This window comes from Nicrophorus vespilloides, unplaced genomic scaffold (assembly GCF_001412225.1).
Source record: "Nicrophorus vespilloides isolate i.1.1-1 unplaced genomic scaffold, Nicve_v1.0, whole genome shotgun sequence".
Taxonomy (NCBI): Eukaryota; Metazoa; Arthropoda; class Insecta; order Coleoptera; family Silphidae; genus Nicrophorus; species Nicrophorus vespilloides.
The window spans coordinates 78,538-100,009 of NW_017095992.1; the positions used below are offsets into that span (position 1 = coordinate 78,538).

Below are 21,472 nucleotides of genomic sequence, written 5' to 3' on the forward strand. Positions count from 1 at the left end.
AATCTGCACAAAGCTGATATGTCAGATTTCTTAGTAAACTTGAACTCGTGAAACCATTTTACCATTCCCACTCTCGGATTGCCCTCGAAATAATACCTTTTCCTGTTCTCTGACCTGTTTTCATATAGGTACTGCAATTTTTCCCTTTCTTCATTGTTATAACAATATAATTTATTTTGGCTGAATATTGCGAGAATTGAATATCGTCTAACGCACTTTTAGAGTCAGAAAAAATCACACTCTTACTCCATTCGTTTCAATTAGTTTTAGTGAAATAAAAATTTGAAATACTTGATTCGAAATACAAAAAAATATATAGCCCTAAACAACAGTTACAAAAATTAAGTGCGCCACATTAGTTTTACTATTTGTGGGCCCTAACCCATTTTTTTTTGGGCCCTCACCTATTAAACCGTTCCTCCGAGAATTGTAGATAAATATTGAATAACTTTTAGATAGAAATTATATAAATAAATCAGATTTAAAGACAAAAAAAAGCGGAAAAATGAATTATATTTGAATTTAAAGTGAGTATATGGAGTTGCCTACATACAATCATAAAATTTTCTGCAAACATGAATTAAATATATTTATTGATTTATGATTATTTATTGACATATTATATATAATTATTAGAATATCCAATTACTTTTAAAGTATAAATATTATTGTTTTCAATAGAAAATTGAGGTCAGATGCTCTTAAAGGAAACATGTTTCATTAGTGAACTAAATCTAAAATCTTAATTGTGGGAATTGAAGGACATATGTCTATTGCAAAATCATAGTGAAACCAAATGCTAAAGGATATACGTTTGTTTTGGCATGTGTAACTGTATTATGTCATGCCTTAAAAATATTAATCGTATTTTGTAGCAATTGCTCATGAAAACTTCCCTTCATTGTTAGATTACGTAATGAAAATTAAGAGCGATAATTTCGTATAATCTTCCATGATTTATATTATAAATTCCACAAATTTCAAGTTCTAGGCAATATTTTTAAATAATAAATAATAAGTTCTAAAATTTACAACAAATCTCCCATAAAGTCTATATAATTTGAGTAATAATTAATTTAATTATAACGTTTTTTGCAATAGTCATCAAAAGTAATTAAAAATAAATACATAGTTATAATACCTATTACTTTATCAAAAAAAAAACATTCCAAAGGACAAGAGACCATAGGTCATTATAGTAAGTTTTACTATATGTGAAGCCAAACTAGTATATAGTCATTTATATTGCAATTATAAATGGAAAAACTTTGGACTTTTATATTAAGTAAAAGTATTTATCAAATATTATGTAGTGTCTTCTTATAAATTAATATTAAGGAAATTATTTTTTTGATATATCTTTCTATATAGTAAGATCTCGCATAGTGCAACTTCCATCAATTCGGATTCACTATAGTCCGGTTTGAAACAAACTAAATTTTAATTGAGCAAAATAAATTAATTTTTTTTTATTAATTCTCGAAAAAAAATGTTAATATTCAAATAAATCTTACATAATATGTTTATTATGAAGACAAATTTTGATTTTATTCATATTTTCAATATTATTTGGATGATTTAAACTCTTTATCAATTTTGGACAAATAAAATTTTAATTTGTGAAATTATTATAATATTATTTTATAGTAAAACGAACTATTACAAAATACACTGTGACAGGACTTTGTGGTCCAGAAGAAAAGAAATCTACGTTTAATGATTTTTAAAATTTTACTGAAGTGAGCTATGAATATTCATAGTTACATGAATTGTGTTCAGTACTCTTTGCCAACTAACGACTAATGTATTTTAGTAGAAGAGCAACCAGCATACATTTATTACTACATTATTTTTATATTATTTTACTTGAAACAAACATTGTTTTCTTTATGTATTATTTATTAAAAATTTAAATATAGTCTGTTTACTGAAATACACGAGTATTGATGATTAATCTGTGTCTACTATGTTTAACACTGTTACTAGTTGCCCTACCCACGATTTCGTGGGCGCCGGTTTGAATCCTGGTCAAGCCAGGCCCTTTTTGAGCCCTCTCGGTGCTTGCAACAATAGGGCCATCGTTCATCACAGATAGACAGTCAAATGAATGAAGTTCAGCATATGGAGCTTCAGCCAAGTCGATGGAAAATGACAGTGTTAAGGATAACAGCAGATTCACAGTCAAAGGAAATTATGGAATCGTAGAGCATCAATATTCTACTGAAATTAACCTACAAGACGACAGCCAACAAACATATTAAACATCGAATCATCATAATGGTAACTATCCACCGGGAAATATTATTCATCTAATGTCAACCGCGATCTTAAATTTACTCAATGTTCACATTGATGAACAGATTATTAATAAAATTATACGACATACAAAAAATATACTAAAAAAGTATAATAGGAACAAGTTGTAGAAATATACGTTCTAATATAATACATTCGTAATTGGATTAAGACATAGACTGGAAAACTGCAAACAAATAAAAATTATAGTAAAAATAATAACTGAATTTACTTGAATAAAAATAAACATATTTATTAGCCATTTTGACCAAAAGGCTATCAACTAAGGTCCTTGGTCGAAAATACCAATAAATTTTGTAATAAACAATATATTAGATTAAAGATATTTAATAAAGATTTTCAGTTTAATATTGTAAATTTTATGGTTTTTATCAGTTTGAAGAATTAAAATGTCTTTCTGCCCTTAATAAAATTATTATTAATGTAATATTGTTATTTGTATTTGAAATGGATGTTTTCTTATGTAAACAACATCTGATTGGAGATGCGGAATGAGCGTTGGCGCGTTGAATAATTAAGAGGTGGCTGAGAAGAGGGAGTGAAAGTAGTTAAGTAATTTCCGTTTAAAAGGGGTTCGCTGCTAAGCAACCGATTTGATGAAGGGGTTTAAGTTAACGAACTTTAGGTGTGTTTGTGAGTATATATATATAGGTGTACATATATATATTTGTATGTGTATGCAGCCTAAATCGGGGGTTGAGCGAAACGTCTAAAAATTATCTTAATCTCAATTTACTTTCACCCCTTGCAAGATTTATATTTATACAACCATTATTTTGATTAAATCTTTATTCATTACTTGCCGAGCGGTGCTAATTAATTGTAACGACTTCGAAATTAATTGTTGTTCCTTCCTGCGAATGTGCGCTGCTCTTCCCACCACTACTACCACCATCTCCAAATTCGGAAGCTTATGTAAAGAAGAGCGGTAGATCGATACGTCTGACTCGGGATGTGCGCTTTATTGGGATGTGATTTGATTTGATTCTGTCAATACGACGAGCGTTGAAGCCAGCGATTTCCTTTGATGATGCCAACAGTTTCAAACTCGTTATATATATATATATTTTTTTTTTCATTTCTTACTTTTTGATGTTGTTGTTGTTGAAGTTCGAACTTCTTCTTCTTCGTTTCATCATCACGTTTACGGTTTCTTTTGTTTTAAGGTCGACTAAATTTTTATGAGCCGTTGTTTAGTGTTCTGCGGCTGCCGTAATTCAATACGCAACCGAAAATGCAGCCCTAAAAAATGGAGGAGGCCGACTAACCGGGATTTATCGCGGGGGGCGGCAGAGCGTTCCTTTCTTTATCTGGTGCGAAACCGATGCAAATGCGGTCTCGTTTGCGACGTAACAACTTGTAGGAACTCATGCAATATATTTATCATAACTTCGTAATTTACGGTTGGTATTTTATATGACCGCATAACATTACCGTAAATCTGCATAATTACGACGGCGAAGAGGAGAGGAACATAAAAAAAACAAGCAAGTGGTAAAAAATGTTAGCCACTTACGAGTAAGCTGTTGAATTATCTGGCAGCTATAAATAAAGCGTTCGTCGGGGTGTGCAACCCCCATGTGGGGTGCCGGCGCCGCCCGTCGACCAATTGGGCGATGAGTGCAAGGGTGAAAAGGCGGAGCTTGATGCAGCGACGCACCAATGAGGTGGCGCGACGGAGAACGTCGCCATAGATACAGGGGATACAGTTACACAGATTGGTATGGCATCTAAACATTTTATATAGTGATTGCAGTTTCGGTATAAACTCCCTTAGAATACGGTCCAGGAATCACGCAATTACTATGGAGAAATTAACGCAGTTCGTGTCCAAGTCATTCGATAACAACAACAGTTTAGTGAGTGAACAGGGTATGTCTGAAAGTATCATTAAAAGCGAGGAGGATGCTGATGCTAAGCCGCCGCCGCCGACTACTACAGCCGATGAAGAAACCGCCAAACTTATGAAACCGGTTGCCAAGAATTGGTTGATCTCCGATAGTCCTAAGTCTACAAACAGCACCTCCGCCTCCTACGGAATGGATCTAAGTTTGAATCATCAGAACGTGATCTACAGTTCGAGCTTGATACTCAATCAGACTCGTGCCTTCGAATCCTTGCAGAAAAGCGATAGTCAGAGACATACCGGTTCCACAAAAGTCAAGTGGTTCGACGTTAGTGATGTGAAAACGCCGTCGCCAAAGAACAGCTACCGCTCGACCTCCTCTTCACCCATAGACCTCGAGGATTCCAAGTCTTGTCCTGAGATCGATAAACCTGCAGAAGACACCAGTTACAACCAACAGAAAGATTCTAGTAGTCTATCCGTCGACAACGACAAGAAGTTATGTAAGTGATCAAGGTGGATGCGCCGGGTCAATTAAAAGTTACGTTCAAGATCCTTGATATCTATCTTGGTCAAGGTCTCAGAATGCAACTTCCTTAACAATAATTTTAAATAAACTTCATAACTTACATAATAGACAAGTCATTAATTTAAAATAATTATATTTTTTGTTGATCTAAGAGTTTTAAATCGAAACCTTTACAATATATTTCAATCAAAATAATGTTTATATTAATTGGATTATTTAATTTTATAAGTAACGAAAAATGAACAAAAGATAAAAAATAATTACTTAAACATTTACTAAAAATATTCTGATTTAAGATTTTAGTAGCAATCGCTTCTCGAAATGCAAATATTGTCCAATTTCAGTACAATAACGTATTCTATTAGTTATGTTTAAATTGTTATTATCAATAGTTTAATGAAAAAGAAAGTAAGAATAGAAGGTATACAAATTCGAAACTAAAATCTTTCAAATATATATGAGAATATTGTAAATTACACAAACAAATGTTACTATGAAATGTTGCTATATCTTGTTTATTAGTTCCATTTTATGAATGAAAGTATTAATAAAATTATTTTTCATTAAAAATCATGAAATATTTCAAAACAAAATAAGGGTATTTTTTTAATATTAATTCTTTAGTGTTGATATTATTTTTTTGTTACTATGATTTTGTATCTTTGTATACAAAAAGAATAGACATTTTTCAGTATAAAGTAAATCATATTAAATTTGGTTATTTTTATTTCCATCTAAGATAATTTGTATTGACTTTTGTTCAAATTGTGTTGATTATTGTTCAATTATATTTTATCTTCTATATATACAAGTTGAAGTAAATATTTGGAAAGGCACACGGAGAAAACATATTTTTTTAATGACATTTCTTCTAAGTTCCGAAAACTTTATAGACTGGTTATTGAAAAGTTACAATTATGAAATAAAAGAAAGTTATCACAAAATTTGATAAATTTATCTTTATATATTATTTACAAATTTTAAGTGAAAAACAAAATCCATTTTAATTTAATTACTTAAGTATTAGATTGTTATAATTAATATCTGTATTCCATTCTGTATGATAACAACTAAATTTATATGAAGATTATATATCAAAGTTTTAATTACTTTCTTTTGTTGTCGTTACAAATTGTCAATTGAAAATAGTATTAACTATAAAAAAAAACTAGTTTTAAAACAAATGATAAATAAGTAAATTAACAATTTTATATTTTTTTTTAATTACATAAATTTTTTTAATGCAATGAATTTTGTCGAATGATTAACGATATCTTAAATTTCAAATGTTTTAGTCCTATTATTGAGAAAATTTGAGTAGCAAAATAATTTAAGATATTCTTCATTCTTTATGTAACCTCTTATTTTATTAAGATCTTTAGATAATTTGTATATTTAACTTGAATTAGAATTATTAAAAAAAAAACATTTTTATACACAAAAATAATAATAAAACATAAAATATTAACTGCTGAAAATTGTTCTAATTTGACTTTTATTTTCGTAATCTTCATGCCTTTATTAAATTCAACGTTTAAAGAAATTAATAATTCTTTAGGATGATTTAATATTAGACAATAAAAATTTAATTTAGAATGGAATAAAGTTAAATTTTATATTTTTTTTTTGAACAAATGGTCTAATTCAATCATTTGAATATTTCGTGTTATAATTAGTGGTGTAGTTTTATTATTAGCGTTTAAATAAAAGTTAAACATCTAATTTTTCCTTCTACAAATTATTTATATTAATAAGGTAAAATACATTTACTTAGATAACTTTGTTTTTTTTTAAACAAGTGCTATAGTTTCGTAACTATTGGTTAAATAAAAGATTTTTTTTTGGACAAATTGTATATATCAATAATTTTGAATTATAGCAATACTTCGCATTATACGAAACTTGGAATAATTGAGGAAAAAAATACATACAAAAATAATTACATTATTTAGAATTTATTATAAATAAAATTTAACTTGATATGAAATTTGTAAACCAGACTATAGTAAATCCAAAACTGCTTGAAGCCGCACTATGTGAGGTATTCTTGTACTTCCTTTTTTAATTATTGCTGTTGTTTCAATAATTACTTGTTGAAAACAGTATTGTAAATAAAAACTACAAAAAAAAGTAGAGATTTTGAAAACAGAAAAAAAGTTAAATGGACAAATTGTCTGTTTCAATAGGATAAAATGCATTCGTTTGAATTACTTGGTTTTTTGAATGATTGCTGTCGTTGCACAATTACCAAATCGAAAACAGGATTAGCAAATAACAAACTGGTAAAAAAAAACTGGGAGTTACTAAACGGGATTACGAATGGTAAATAGTTATGGTCCTTGTATGAACCAACAAATCGGCGCTTCGCTCGTTCCCAAATCGATACTCGCGATTATTCCCAACGCCATTGTTTCGACGGCATTTATGAAACATTCCGTGCAGATTGAATTGCCTGTTTACAGCTAACGGTCGGTTGCGTAACGGGCTATATCGATTCGCGGGTCCTGGGGACCTGCAGAAGGACGCAGAGCCATGATCCACCACCTCCACAAAAAAACGCAATGTTTTGTACATAAATAATGTACGTATTTGTGAACGTACGTTAAGCGGACGCAGAGTTAATTGGATTTTCTTCTTTATATACACATTTTATAGAATAATATTTCACATTTTTATATATTTCATAGTGTTTGTATTCTTTAGTTACAATAGGCTTGTTTTTTTTGTTTGTTTTTGTGTTAAAAAATATAAGTGATCCATTATTATTTTCTTAAATGTTAAGTTTGTTAGTTCATTACACCTGTTTTCTGCAATGGCCAGGTCCCTAAGTATATGTTAAATCTTTCCATGTTTTTTTTCCTAAGTTTCCTCAGGAGTTCTTCTTAACCCTGATGTTGGGTATACCCTTTATTTTTTGCTTCAGTCTTTCGGGACACCTCCATACTCTATAGTCCTACTGTCCCACAGCATGGAATAATCATATCTAAATATAAATATTATATAGTAAATAATGTATCAAACTGTAATTAAGAAGTTGCTACAGATTATTGAAAACTGATTCATCTTTACCTTCTACCGCCTAAAAAACGCTATGTTTTTGTTTTATTTGTTATTGTTTTTTCTTTTTTTAGACGAAAATTGTTGGGCGTTGTGTTGTAATCAATTAAGGCAATTGGTTGTGCCCGAGGATGGGGGTCGGCTTATCCACGGGGACACGGTCTAAGTTTTACGCCTTTGTAATTACTTAAAAAGAGTTCGTTCGGTGACGCCGCCCCCGGGGGCACCCTAATTAATTACATTTCCTTACATGGACTCTCTCTCCTTAGAGCTGGATGTTTTCCATCTTCTTAGAGCGCAATTAACAAAATAATTAATTTAATTGGTGTCCCGGCGGCTCTAGCTAAAGATTGCTTAACTCTTTGGCAATTTCATTTTTTTTATTTACTTTGGACCTTCTCATTATTTCCCCCTTTTTTTTCTCTTCGCAAGAGTTCTCCACCTTCGTTGTTATATAAATGTTAATTGTTGGATGGAGAGGGTGAATTGAGCCGTCGGTGGGTGGAGAGGGGTTAATTTGGCTGTGAAAGAGTTCTTTCGAGGTGGAGAAGCCTTATACCTCGAGGGACGAATTAGCGCAGACAACATCGTATTTAATGCCCACCTTCGGAGGCGGCAATAAAGCTTCGCACTAGAGAATAGCGCCCAGATTAATTTAATTCCATTACTTTAATGAGGATACAAAATGCCTGAAATCCTGTTTTGCTAGCAAGGTATAGGCGTAGATATAGAAGGACTAAAGTAAACAAAGTGCGTTTTAGTCCTGTCCAGGACGATCCTTCTCTATCTCCCTCGCACACACGTTCTCTATCTCTATTCCGATAACGGCAACTGTGGGCGCGAGTAATTGCTTCAATCGATAAAACGTTTTGCACTGATTGGAAGGACTACTTTTGTTTTCGTCCTTCGGCGCTCCCCTTCTCTTTTGCGGCGGTCCTGTCACAGGATCAGGCAAGCCGTAAAACCCACCCAACGTTCCTGTGCCCACCTACCCCTTAGACTCACTTGAATTTGTTTTCCTTTAATTTATTACACTACTCAATTACCATTTAACTAACGCTTACATAACTTATTCAGAAACACCCCTGCTGCTGCTACTGTTACTCCTCTGCGCGACACCCTTCCCCGTAAGCCGACGGCTACTTCATTTTCATTCCCATAAGTGCACCTTACGCACCGTTTCGCCCTTTCCCGATACAATTACTTAATTCGATACCGGGTTTTTAACACTCTCCGCTTCAATTACTACCCAATCAATAGTAAGTAAATGCTTTGGAAACATTGCTCATTCTGCCAACACATCCTCTTGCAAAATACATAAGTATTTTTTGTTACATAACACAAACATATACATAAATTTGGGTTTCATACTGTAGTGCGTCTTATACACCGAATTCATATATATTGAAAAGGATAATTAATTTTAATATCTCTTTGATTAAAAAAAATAATTATAACGGAAGTGCGTCTTATACATAGAATTCCTATCACTATTTTTGAAAAGGCATTTCAAACTATGATGCGTCTTATACTCTGAACTAGTCCATACTGAAAAGGAAAACAATGAATTTTAATGTATTGGGTCCTATATACTGTACTTGTTGAAAGCTAAAAATCTGGAGCATTTTATATACTTATACAACAGAAATAAAAAATATTTATTTTATTTAAATGAATTCATAAGTTCACAATTTTATTCTTAAGCTAATTTTAATTGAGTAATTTCTATGATTTTGCATTTTTTTAACAAATTTTTGTTTTTAAATCTTACTTACATAATATGATAATAATCTCAAGTAAAACGAACTAAATTTAATGATTTGTAGTTTTTTTTATCAAAATTTTAGAATTTCAGCTAGATTATGTAAGTGTAAATGAAACTAAATATTTATTGCATTTTTTTCTTTTTGTTTATTTGTAGGTTTTGATGTTTAACCTAACCTATGTTTGGGTATGTAACAAAATGAATCTACTATAATTTTAAGAAATTTATTGTATGTCGTAATTTCAAGAACTTTGTACTTTCATAATTTCATTTCTGAAACCATTATAAGTTATTGAACTTAATTACAAGTTGCTATAGTTCAGTGCTTTTCATCTTTGGTTTTATATAACTTTTGATTACATAAAATTATTGAGCTTGAAATTTTACTATTACATAAAATATTTTATATTTAAACAATTATAATAAATAAGAACATTTTTTTCAATTAAGTTGTCTGTTTATGATTTTATTATTATGAATAAAATTTCATGTTTCTTACTAATATTGGACAGAATATGATATATAGTTTTTATAGTATATAAATATTAATTGGAGGATCTTCAATTAGTCAATATGAATATTCCGTGCTTTGTTACTTGATAAAACTGTACGTTAGTTTAGTTATAATGTACGTATTTGCGAACGTACGTTAATCGGACACTGGATTAATTTGATTTAAGTATCATATTATATAGTAAATAATGTTTCAAACTATAATTAAGAAATAATTTCATTGTTACTTACAAGCAGGAAGAATTTGGAACGTTGTAGCAATATTTGATTCTAAAGTTTTACCAATATCAAGCTTTGTCTTCTCGTGACTACAGATCATTGAAAACTGCTTCATCGGAGGCAAAAGTGTGCCGTAAATTGGGGAATCGATGTGTCCGGAAATCGATGTTAATGCAATAATGACCATAACAGAATGTGAGAGTTTTAGGGAAGTTCGGACAAAATTGCAGAGAGCGGACGTCACTCGGCGCCATAAAGCACTCGCGCCCCCACGTTTCGCACCAGCCATAATATTAAAAAAAATGTATGTGTATATAAATGTACATGTATATATATTTGTGAATGTAACTAAAAAAAAAGGAAAATAAACGGGGGAAAAACAGGAAATGCGAAATTGGATTTGGCCCGTTCTGCGTGGAAATTGAATTCAATAAAAATATAAAACGCCCATTTTAGCAATTTAAATCATCCGCGGCGGAGGGCTCGTGTTGGAGAAAAAAGGGAGAAAAGTAGAGAGAAAGAAGCAAGGGTGGGAAAAGGAGGAGTTGTTTTTTTGGGTAGCAAGTGGGGTGTACCTAAACGAAAGACGAAAAAAAATCTTGTATATATGTGGGGGGACAGGAAACACCCCTTGACACCCCCCGATTTTCCGCGGAAATCGGGGCCTGCGTCAACTCAAACGAACTGTACATAAAACAAATAAAACTCGGCAAAATCTTGTTAAGGCGGATGGCGCACTATACACAATTCGTTTGTCCTCATGATGCCAACTAATTGCGTTAGCCTCAGTCCTTAAGAATTCAAAATCTTCCTGCATGAATCCTTGTTTCCAGACAGATCCACCCCTCAGCACGAAAAGCACGCATCCCTCATATCCATCCTTCTCTCTCCAACTTCCTATATATTTCGACCTCTCTATTTCCATCTCACTTGCTCAAACACATACCCAGTCTGTCTGTATATATTTTTAATCAAATTAATGTGACCGAGCTCTCTAATTCTCACTAATCAAATGCAAATGCCTGACTGCAAATTTGATTTAAATATAAGGGGAGAATAATTTAAACGCTCCCAGCTAGAGCTGCAAATTGAATACGTACACGTTGCACATATGGGATGCATGAGCATCGATATGGAAGTAAAGCAAATCAACCATTCCTTTTTCCTCTCTGCTTACAGTTATTTTGAACGAGGAGCAAGATAGGACGCACGAGGACACACCACTGAGACATGGACCTTCTGCTATCAACATTTCGGCGAAGTCGGCCACCAAACAGAGACGATCCAGGACGAATTTCACATTGGAACAACTAAACGAATTGGAACGCCTTTTCGATGAAACTCATTATCCTGACGCCTTCATGCGAGAGGAGCTTAGCCAAAGACTTGGACTAAGCGAGGCCAGAGTTCAGGTAAAACATTTTTTTTTCTGTAGATATTAATTATAAAATATGGCAACAACTAACAATTTACAAGACAACTTGATAATTGATAATTTACTTAGCAATTTACAGCCAGTCACATTAAGTAAATTTGTTGATTTTATAATTTGTCTTGTTGATAGAAAACTCAACAGTATTTATGTATAATATATTGACTTAGTATAAATATTGACAAATTTGATTCAATTTATGTTGCAATACTAACATCATTGTATGTTAGTACAAATACTTGTAGGTTAGTTCGGTCAGAAGGTATTACATTAAACTATCTATTATTGTAGATATAATATTATATTGTAATTGTGAAGAACTAATTAAGACTTGAGATTATTACTAATTGTTAGTGATAATATTCACATTAGTAAAATCGTGTATTAACAAAATTTAGGATAATGAGTCTTTACATAGATTTAGTATATAAAATACATAGAGCCATTAATAAGAAATATATTCCATCAAAATAAGATTATATAAATAAATAACTAAAAGATTTCATAATAGTACGCAAATCACAATAAAATATTTTGTTGTTGTTTGAAACTAATTGTATAATTAATTATAATTGCATTTAAATTAAATAATTAAATTGATAATTAAGCAAACAAACAAATTATTTGTAATTATACAAATAATTATTATAAGTATTTTTAATGGAAAACCATGCAAATGTATAAATTTACATATAAACTTTATTACAATTTTCATTTTCATTTCAATTATATCTGATTACATAATAATTTTTCATATTTATTTAATTTTACTTAAGAAAACAAATTATGCAGTATTGCTTCATTTGGCGCTTGTGTTCTTAGAAGACAAGTGCAAAATGGAACAGCGTTATATGAAGTTACATTAATATATAGTAAACAGGTATATTTTTTGGGCTTGCATTAAATTGAATCAGCGTTAAACGAAGGCTTCTAATGATGAGTATTCTCTGTATAAATATTGCATAACTTTAACATACAAACGTTGTATTTGTATACAAATTGATGAATGCATTTGAATGGATGCAGAATGTATTTAGATTGGGTGATAAATAGTTAGTGCGCTGATTCAGGTCCAGGTGAGGTGGATGAACATCCAGTTGCAAGTCGATTAGTTTTAAGGGTAGTAAATTGCCGTTTCGTGAATCTCCGTTTGTCTGCAATCGATCAACTGGGACGCGCCATTAATCTGCCACCTAATTGATGCAACTTCTATTCCCTGCACATCATACGTATTCATTAGGAAATTATCTCCTAATAGCGGCAATAGCTTGGCTAAATCGTGTGGAACCGATGTCACAAGTGGAAACACCCTAATCTTAATTCTTTTTATTTACCCTCCTTCTCAGATCGCCGCCGCCGCCGCAGTCTGAAGGGTGGACGGTACAGGTTTATAGACCTAACACAATCCCACTTTTTGTATCAATAGCTATGAAGTTATCTTGAAAATTATATTAAATTTCCCTTATTATTTATATGTATATACTTGTTATTTATATGTATCTCATTGAAAAATAGTATCATCTGATAATTTATATTTACTAATTGAAATTCCACTATTCCCTTTCATTGTGAATCTGCTGCTATCCTTAACATTGTCATTGTCCATCGACTTGACTGAAGGTCCATATGTTGAACCTCATTCATTTTACTGTCCATCTGTGATGAACAATGGTCCTATTGCTGCAAGCACCGAGAGGGCTCACAAAGGGCCTGGCTTGATCAGGATTTGAACCTGCGCCCACAAGTTCGTGGGTAGGGCGACTTAACCATTAACTTACATAATAATTATTTAACAATTTATAAGACAATTAACTTAACAATCTACTAAATTTACTTTGATTTCATGAGGCGAAAGACTTCATGTGTAAACAAATGTACGTTAATCGAACGTTAAACTTCAATATAAAAATAACCATTGACGGTTTAATGGAAATACCATTATATTAGTTCGAACGTAATCGACGTTCATATAAACGTACAATATTTTTTTGATTGTTTGAAATAGTATACATGAGTATATTATATGCATATAACAGTTTATTAAAATCTGACAATAAGAAATAACATTCATTTTTAAATATCTTCATTTATATTTTTGTACATATTTCAATTTTATTTCGGTCAGAAAACTCAATCTTTTTTTAACATATATCAAATACGCAATATGAATACATGTAAATATGTAAATTTGCAAATAGTCATCATTGTACGTTAGTACGGATAATTGTACGTTATTTCGATCAGTACGTATTAAACGCGTGTATGTTTAACAGATGTGAGGACTATCACAAAACTATCTTAGTTTTCTTCTTAAGTAATCAGATTATATATTAGAAATGCTCAAAATAATTATATGATTTATAATATATGTAATAGTTATTTAAATATTAAAAATTTTAATATGATATTTAATGATATACTTTTATGATTTAAATTAAAAGGATATAATAAATTCCAAACGCAAAGTTAAGCAATAATTAAACTATATTTTAAAAATTCAGTTATTCCAAGCTAATTATATTAAAATTTAATTCATTCTAACAATGAATATTTTAAGTGAATCATATAATTTAACTGCAATATTGTTGCCTTTCAGAATGTTACAACTATAACTTTTTATTTATGGGACAATGAAAATATTTATATTTTTTTGTCAATAAATTTTTATTTATATGAAACTATTTCCGTTAAGTAAGATATAATAAAATTTGATTATTTTAATCCAATATGCGATTATAAAATAGCGATTGTTTGCGTCGTAGACAGAATCTTTTTATCTCCATTACGGAATTGGATGAGAGACTTCATCCCGCGTGAAGACTTCGAAACACATGCATTTAAATACTAATCCCGCTAATGCAATTTGGATACTTGTGTACGTTTTTTTCTATTTCTCTCTCTCTTTCACTCTCTGTCTTCCTTCTGCATCCATCCTTTAAGGGTGGAATCTTTTCCAGTTAAATGGATCAATTTGTATTGATAGTGCGATCGACTCTGACGCGTCCCTTAATCCAATATTATAATTGAATTTTATGTCCGACCCTCAGTAACGGTCATTTATACATTTCTTTATGGCCACTCCGGAGCTCGTTTCAGTATGATTTGCAGAATCGGGCTGCATGAATTATGTCCTTCGGTCATAAAAGGGCAAAGCGTGTTTATCCACTAAAAGCATTATGAAGTAATAGTGTTGACCAATTCCAATCCCTGTTTCAGGTCTGGTTCCAAAATCGAAGGGCGAAATGCAGGAAACATGAGAGTCAACTACAGAAAGGTAAGTTTATGTTATATTTGTTTCTTCATCTTCGACTCTGTTTTCATCTCGCTGCGCTCGGATTAATGTAGATTTAAGGGATCGCAGGACGGGCAATCATAAATCCACGTTAGGGCATTAAACTATTTAGAGCAGCCAGTAATTTGTAACAGAAATGATCTTTAAACCTCGACTCGACCCTCATAATTTTAACTGCTATGAATATATCATGTGGCGGCTCCTCGGTACCGCCGACCCTTCGTCCCTCCACTCCCCTGCAAATCTGCGGTGAATAATCGAGTTTATATACTGGTGTAGAAGAAGAAGATGGAGGAGGAGGAGAAAAAAACGCAAGCGGCGAAGGGCGGACCCGGGGATGAGGTGGTGGAAGAAGTAGAAGGAAGAAGAAGAAAAAAAAAGTTTTCAATCAAATCAAATAATTCCCCACGAGAGCAATTTTACGGAGCTCAGTCATTCAAATGTACGGGTGTACAAGATGACTGGTCCAAGTCTACATGGGCTCCTGGGGGCACTAAATTACACTTAGTGCCTTACACTCACATCAACACTGGGAATGCTAACCCTCCCGACCCCACACCGAAGCCACTGTCCGCATCCGTTCCTCGTTTTTTGGGCAAATTACATTTGCAAAACAGGGGGTTTACACCGCGCCGAACTACCCTTTAACATATTGCTGCCCATTAAATTATTATGTCATCGTCCACCTAACATCCCATGATGCAACGGGAATTGCAAGCTCGGCCAGTTAAATCTGTTTCAATTAAAACGATTACTACGATTTATTTTTTATATATATATGTACAATCTGATGGAAATATAAAAGACTTAAGCAATAAACTTCACCCTCAGCACATGCGAATTAACTGCGCACAATGAATTTCAAATGGGTACGATAATCCTGAAGTCCTTTAAAATAACATAAAAATCCAGTTTCGTAATTGCAAATTAATTTTGTTATCAGCATTTTTTTAGAATTCTAAATTTAAATTATATTTACGAATAGGACACTCAATAATATCACAATATTATTATTTAAAAACCTGTTCTACAGAACATTAAGCAAATCAGTTCGATGTAGATATTAGAAACTTGCTGCCAAGTGAATGCATTCCTTGACGTTAGTATATAATATTATATTTAGTCAAATCTAGAAGGCTTTGCTTCAATCTTCTTGTTGTCACGTTCTTGTGCAAAAGGTTGTCTTATACATGAGAATCAAGTCTCTTCTTGAAAAAGTCTCCGTCTGTCTTTATTCCAAAGTAATGGTGAAGTCATATGAAACAATCACCTAAGGTTAGAATATTTATTTATGAAAATAATAACAAACACAAGGAAATACGTATGGAAATAGATATAATCTAAGATATAATAAAATGCTAGACACACATCTTAGCAATAAATCAAGTTGACAACAGCTTATCAAACAAACGACTTCAAAGCACTTCAGTTACCTTTAAGATATGATCAACGTTACCTTCGAATACATTATTATGGGGACTTTCCAACCATTGTCAACTGTTCTTTACTGAAAACTGACCCAAAAAAATAGGATAAAGCTTATATTTGATTATTTATGCAATTAATAACAATAAAATATTTTGAGTATATTTTGGTATAAAATTATAGAAAATAATACTTAAAGAATATTTTCATTATTATAATTCGTAAGAAGGAAAATTCTAATATTTTTTTAGATGTATTGATCATTAAATAATATTTTGCTTTCGTATAATACGGATTCGTAACAAAACGTTTTGGATATTATGTAACCTATAATAGATTATGTAGTTTTTTTTATAGAATTTTGGTATAATTACAGCGTGTACATGTGAAATAATTACATAGAAACTGCACAACTGTATGATGTGACAAAATTTAGATACATGTTGATAATCCGATTAACACGATTTTCGTATTGATTTAATCCAATCCAAGTAATTAAGGTATGAATGTTGTTTTTGTATGTCCTGTTCAGGTATGATGATGAATAATCACAGTCCTCCGACGAGCACCCCTTTGGAACCCTGCAGGGTTGTACCATACATGAGTGTACCTGCGCTCCGAGGATTATCCTTGCCAAGCAGCGCTGTTGCATTATCAGCTTACGATCGTTTAACACTAGGGACCTTTCCACAACCCGCCACCCCATTCTCAGCATTCGATTCGGCTTTCATCTCAGCAGCACACCAAGTAAGTATATTAATTAAATATACAATACTATATACCAGAAGAAAAAAACAAGTTTTCATAGTTATTTTTGATATTTTCTTGCAAATACATATGTCTATTATATATTTACCGATTTTCATAACTATTATTTAAATCCACACATGTAACTAGGTTCATTTGAAAGGTCATATTTTTTATATTATTTTTATATTTGATCAACTAATTAGCGTACGTAGTTAATTAAAGTAGTAATTAAAGTAAATATGAACACGAGAATAATAAATTAAAAAACTGGTTGTTGATTAATGTTAGGTAATTGTAGTTATGTCCCAATATAGGAGTTTCATTAGATTTAATTATTGCAGATTATGTTTTTGACTTATACCAAAAATGTAAGCAATACTTCATCAAGCATTAACCTTATCTTTATTGATATGTTGAAAGTCTTTTAATGAGTGTAAAGGATTAAGCAAAGGATTATCACAATACTCATTGACGTTTTTTTTTTGTTTATTTGCTGTTTTTGTTCCAGTATGCGGCGGCAGCAGTATCAGTTGGCAGCGGGTCTGCAGCAAGTATCCTCTGCCATCCCCAATATCCTTTAGGCTTTGCGGCTTTGGCAGCAGCCCATAAGAACTCGAGCATCGCAGATCTACGGCTGAAGGCCAGGAAGCACGCCGAGGCACTAGGCTTAGCTCCAAAGGAGAAGACCACTTAATTCAATCGTCGACTGTTCGTTTCCTTTGTTTATTCAAAAATGAAAGAAAAAAAACAAGAAGTCACGTATGCAAAGCGTATTTCTCCAAAAAAAAAAACCTAAAATTAGGAAGCAAAAAAATAATATAATAATTAATAAAAAAAAAATATATAAAAAAAATATTATAAATAAATAGCAATTCCTTTGGTATGTGTATATAAAGAATTTGTTTTTCGCTAGAGTAACAACATGCTTGTCGTCATGGTGGAGATGTTCTTTTATGTTCTTTTTTTTTTGTTTGTTGTTGAGTTTTATTCTTTACGAGACGGACATTTGATGTATTCATGTTAATATATTTATATTTATTAAGGATGAAGGAAAAATTATACAAAACGATAATATGTGAAGTATGTAAAGGATGTGTAAATAAAGTGAAAATGCCGTAGAGGAACAGATTATAAGATACTAATCCAGTTTTTGGGGCCTCCTTTTGATGTTGATGTTAATAGGGAGCGGCGTAGATTTTGGTTTCGAGATGATATTGGATCAAACCTAGGCTGTCAGTAACAATTACCGACTGTTCTCTCGCTGATTGGACATAATTAGATTAGTGGCTACATACTAGCTGTACAAACAAGGGTCAGCAGTGTACAGCGCGTCACAATCAAGGTTCTTCTCCCTCTCCCTGGAACCACCCTTGCCGCTGCGGATACTACATTTTTTTAGCTTCCCCGTTGCGCCCTGCAATAAATTTCACGAATCACATTTTTATTTGATTCAATTACTCCGATTCCCGGGCGCTATCTTATTATTTATTCAAACACGATCCAATGAATCACCAATTAACGAAACAAAGTTTTAATCTCATATATTTAACGATTTAAATCCACACAGTACAAAGTGTATTCAATTATGTCGCCGCTCTATGCAAATTACACGGTACGTATTTATTTTGTACATAGTTCATATGCATTATTTTTATTTAAATTCCTGTATATTTATTCATTTTACTTTATAACTTTTTATTTAATTTTATTATTTTGATTAGTAAATTTAATCAAATTTATATTATTAATTTTCAAACAATTTACATTTTATATAATTTCAGTCAACTTTCAAATGAATAGTTCTTCTAACCAAATATATTTATTTGCTCTTTTTCTGTAATTTTAACAATTTTGTAATTAATTGAAATAGAGATTAATTTACCAATTTATTATTGCTGTAGAGAAGTTTATTAATTTGAAAAAAAGTAAATTATTATTACAATATTTTTTACAGTTAGTTTTTTTTGTTGTTTAAATAAATAATTATGATTAAAATGTAAACATATCCGTATATACAAATCATTCGTATTGTGACTTCTTCTTTCTACACAATCTGAATTAAATGGTGTAGTCGATGATGTAATTATCTTGAAGAGATGTCGAGAAATTCACGAAAATCGGAAAAAACGTCTTTTCCCTGTTACGTAACGAACATTACATAACTTTTGTTTCAACAAAGTTGCGTAAGGGTTGCGCCCATCTTACGCAATCATAAAACGCAACAAAAGTTTATTGGTTTTCGAGCTATTAACGAAAATCGATTTTTAAGTAAATTCTATTCTCTTTATTTCTAATTTCTGCAACTCTTAGCAACGACAGCACGAAGATGCTAATAGGCTTGCTGAAAAAGTGAGGTATTCAGCTTTCAAATATGTAGTCGATCATGTAATTATCTCAAGGGGTTGTCGAGAAATTCAAGAAAAACTGAAAAAACGTCTATTCCCTATTACGTAACGAACATTACATAACTTTTTTTTCAACAAAGTTGCGTAAGGGTTACGCCCATCTTACGCAATTATGAAATGCAATAAAAGTTTATTGGTTTTCGAGTTATTAACGTAAATAGATTTTGGAAAGGTGAGGTATTCAGCTTTCAAATATGTTGTCGATCCTGTAATTATCTTAAGGGGTTGTCGAGAAATGCACCAAAAACTTAAAGAATTTTTTTTTTTCTATCAAAGCACGAAGATGCCAGCTGAATACCTCACCTTTTTTAACGAACCTAAGAAAAGGTGAGGTATTCAGCTTTAAAATTGAATTGAGAATTAAATTAAAATGCTTAATTTTTATAACTTATACTAGATGTACTGACGAAACCACATTGCCGGAAGTTAGCTCATTGGAAAGGTTGTAGTTTTGTCTTTAATTTGTATATTTGATGGTTTAATTAGCAATAGTGGTATTCGATTAATTAAAAAAAACGTGAAAGTGTTGCAGCAAATTGAAAAAAATTTTAATTTACATTTTTAAAGCATAATTCTTTCGCTTTCATTTGCTATTAGATACGTTAGTTTTGGTCAATTAATAAGAAAGTTATTAAGCTTTAATCAGTTGGCGGTTTTCGCGAATCAAAACGCAAAACGCCCCCCGAAAATGATTATCGAAAATGCCAGTAAATTGGGATTTGCACCAGGAGACTAGCAGTGCGAGGAGGTCGTTAATGATTGTTTGAAATTTGAATTTTACGTTTGCGTGAGTGAGCAAACTGTTATTGTTACTGTCGCAAATTAAATTTAAAGGTATTTATTGGATTTCCTATTTATTCTACATTGTTCTGAACGCAAACTTAATGAACAAGATACTCCATTGCTTCCTTCTTCTATTTCCATATATGTAAAACTTTTCTCTGAACTTCACATTTCACTTCGGGTAAGTACCAATTGAACATGTAAACAACCATCAATCACTAAAATTACTTGTCTTCAGAAAATATACAACAGGAACTGCAGCTAACTAGGGACAATTAGTAAAATCTTTTACGTAAAACAGTGTCTACATTTAAGAATATGCATAAATTGTTAATAGTCATAAGGTAAGTAGTCAATATTCATTGATTCAATTGTTGTTATTTTAGGTGCAGCTGATAGCAACATGCCGCGTATAGTTGATGACCTTAAGTTCCCCAGAAAGTGGAAAGCATTCTTTACTAGCAGTTTGCAAAAAGTGGAAACCTTAACTGCTGAATGTGACTAAAAATATTACTTCATTAACAAGATGGATAACAACTATGAACCCTGAAACACCCATGATTCTATTGTTGCTTCCAACGTGATCCTTAGAGATTGGATAACATTCCTGAATGCTAGATACATTGAAAATACTGGAACAACAAAAATGTCAATGTTCATCAAATTTACAGAAAGAGAATAAAAGTATAACTATCAATCTATATTTTCATTTATTTTAATCTCTGTATATTTTAGATCAACATTCATGTTCAACATTCTTCTAGAAGCAAGTGCTTACGAAAATACAGGCCATTTTCAAAAACGTTTTTATCCATACTGTTTAATACCAAAGTTTGATCATTAATTATGACCACGTTGTGGCAGCTACAAACCTGTATTTATACTCATTCTAATCTCTGTATATTTAGGATCAATATTAGTATACAAAATTCTTCTGAGAGTTGATTTATTCGAGAATACAGGCCATTTTTAAAGACGTTATTTTCCCAACTCATTTGTGAAATACCAAAGTTTGTTAATCAATTATAAGGACACCATTGCAGCTACAAATTAGTATTTGTGCTTGTTTTGATCCGTGTATATTCAAGATCAACATCCATTTATAACATTCTTCTGGGAGCTCATTTTTATGAAAATACA

The 21,472-nt window shown here is 31.6% G+C and overlaps 1 protein-coding gene across 1 annotated transcript; it reads left to right on the forward strand.

The window, feature by feature from the left end:
- The first annotated feature begins 4,078 nt into the window (after nt 1-4,078).
- LOC108569079 (short stature homeobox protein-like) lies at nt 4,079-17,840 on the forward strand. The gene is made up of 5 exons (XM_017930476.1): nt 4,079-4,665; nt 11,425-11,657; nt 14,894-14,951; nt 16,927-17,141; nt 17,653-17,840. The coding sequence occupies exons 1-5, from the start codon at nt 4,122-4,124 to the stop codon at nt 17,836-17,838; spliced, it is 1,236 nt and encodes a 411-aa protein (XP_017785965.1). The 5' UTR covers nt 4,079-4,121; the 3' UTR covers nt 17,839-17,840.
- Nucleotides 17,841-21,472: the final 3,632 nt, after the last annotated feature.